The 2,334-nt window shown below is 58.0% G+C and overlaps 1 protein-coding gene across 1 annotated transcript in view; it reads right to left on the bottom strand.

The window, feature by feature from the left end:
* The window catches only part of SHC2 (SHC adaptor protein 2), a 38,987-nt gene that overhangs the window by 20,098 nt on the left and 16,555 nt on the right, over positions 1–2,334 (bottom strand). The window contains exons 2-3 of the mRNA XM_017875381.1: positions 1,197–1,515; positions 624–694 (exon numbers count right to left, since the gene is read on the bottom strand). Coding sequence (XP_017730870.1) covers positions 624–694; positions 1,197–1,515 — 390 coding nt within the window. The remainder of the gene's footprint in view (positions 1–623; positions 695–1,196; positions 1,516–2,334) is intronic.

Below are 2,334 nucleotides of genomic sequence, written 5' to 3'. Positions count from 1 at the left end.
GGGGCGTTTCGGGGGTGATGAGGATGTTCGGAACCAGACAGTGGTGGTGGTCGTGTGACTCTGTGAAGCTCCCACAAAGCCCACTGTAAGTGGGTGAATCGTTTGATGCGGGAATTACGTCTCACATGCGCACGTGTAAACTATCCCACATAGGTGTTTTTAAGTCTATATGAATGGAATCAACCAGTTTTCACAGAAAAAAAGGGTGTCGCTCTCCTCCCTGCTTAAGCCCGGGTCATATCCACAACCCCTGAGATTCCTTTCCAGACACCGCACAGCATCCTGAGGTCACCGTGCGGAAAACAGGGACACAGAGACGCTGTTGGGCCCTGGTCCCAGAGGGAACCCGCCAGGCCCTGCACCCCCCGCCGTGCGCAGACTTGCCCAGCACCCTGCGAGCGACCGGCATTCTTTCTATCTTAGAGGAAGACCGAGGCCTGCAGGGCCCAGTGATCGATGCCTGGCGTGGGGACAGGGTGGACACGTGGCGTGAAGTGGGAGGGAGGAAGCAGGGCACGGAGGCTGCATCCTGGGGCCCCAGCACGGCTGTCGTGGAGCCCATCGCTGCCGCCCTCCAGCGCCTCACACAGCCCTACGCGGCCAGGGCAGGGTTGGAGGCTCACCTGGTCACCTGCGTGCGTGTGTTAAAGTCCAGGGAGCGCATGGAGCGGAGGACCTCGATGCAGCCCATGTACTGAGGGGAGAGAACAGGTGTCAGACGCCATCGGAACCCCCGCAGTGGAGCCACGTCCCTTTTCCCAGCAGCCCTTCGCCTCCTCGGCCACCCCTGGGGTCGAGCCCTTTCCTCTGCCCCTGGTGGCTCCGGGGCCTTCCTGCCTCCCCGACCCCAAGGCCTGGACACTGTCCCGAGAGCCGCCCCCTCGAACTCCAGGCATGTTTTCCTCTGTTGCTGTTTCTCAGGGGCCTGGCGGTTCCCCCTGAGGCTCTACGGCGCTTGTTCCCTTAACTGTCTTGCCCTTGTCAGTCTCTTTCTGTTCAGCCAGCGCCTAAGCCAAGGAGTGTGAGGACACTGCGATCCTGAGCACTTCCCTATCTCCAGCGCCCAGCTCAGGGTCTGGCAAACAGTGGGGTGGACGTCCTGGCAGCCACAGATGCACACACTGCTGGCCTCGCCCTCCACAGGAAGTTTGCGGGCTCCCGGCCAAGACAGCCGTTTCCGTGAAAAGGGAATTCACCGTCTCAACGACTCTGATGATACTGAGGGACCTGAGGGACGAGAGGCGCAGAGGCGTCCCGCCGAGTCCCTGGCCTGCTTCAGTGCCGTGAAGGGTGGGGGAGCAAGGCCAGGAGGCGAAGGCCACAGCGTCCTTCCATCCCTGGCCCTTGCCGGTGGGAGGGGAAGGGGCACAGCCCACGTCATCTCTACGAAATGTCCTACAGAGGCAGCAAGAGGATGTGTGGGTGCCAGGGGTCAGGGAGTGAAGGCTGATGGGAACACGCTTCCTACTGGGGTCATGAGCAATTCTGGAATTAGACAAAAGGGGTGGTTGCACAATATTATGAATGTACTAAATGCTAATACTGAATTGTGAAAAATGCAACAAGCAAAATGATTAATAATGTTACGTGAAGTTCACCTCAGTTTTTTTAAATGATCAACACACAAACACTTTGACCCTGAAACTCCATTTTTAGGACTTTACCCCACAGATACCTCAGCCTGAGGGCCTCTGAGGTGTGTACAGGTCACTGTGTGGGTTGGTACAGGTGCTGCCCGTCTCCACGGCTCCATGTGCCTGGAGCAGGGCGAGCAAGGAGCAGAGACAGACACAAGAATGCGGACAGGAAGCAGAGGCCACATCCCACACCTGGGCTGTGATGAGGGGCAGGGGTTCATTCTGGGCCAGCTGGGGAGCCTGGGAGCACTTCAGCAGGGCATGGACTGAGAGGCCTCACCTCCTGTTGAATGGATGGATGATGGGTGGATGGACTGACAGACAGAGGATGGATGGATGAATGAAAGAATGGATGGAGGATGAACAGATGGCTGGGTGGGTGAATGGATGGATGGATGATGGGTGAGTGGATGGATAGATGGGTAGATGGATGGACAGGAATATGGACCATGAATGGATGGGTGGGTGGATGGATGGAGGATAAATGGATAGATGGGTGGGTGGGTGGATGGATGGATGGGTGGATGGGTGGATGGGTGGATGGCTGGCTGGATGGATGGATAGGTGGATGGATGGGTGGATGGATGAATGGGTGGATGGATGGGTGGGTGGATGGATGGATGGGTGCATGGATGGGTGGGTGGATGGATGGGTGGATGGGTGGATGGATGGGTGGGTGGGTGTATGGATGGGTGGG

Source organism: Rhinopithecus bieti, unplaced genomic scaffold (genome assembly GCF_001698545.2).
Source record: "Rhinopithecus bieti isolate Rb0 unplaced genomic scaffold, ASM169854v2 scaffold_10175, whole genome shotgun sequence".
Lineage (NCBI taxonomy): Eukaryota > Metazoa > Chordata > Mammalia > Primates > Cercopithecidae > Rhinopithecus > Rhinopithecus bieti.
The sequence above is the reverse complement of the archived record's forward strand: the minus strand, read 5'-3'. Positions and strand labels throughout refer to the sequence as shown.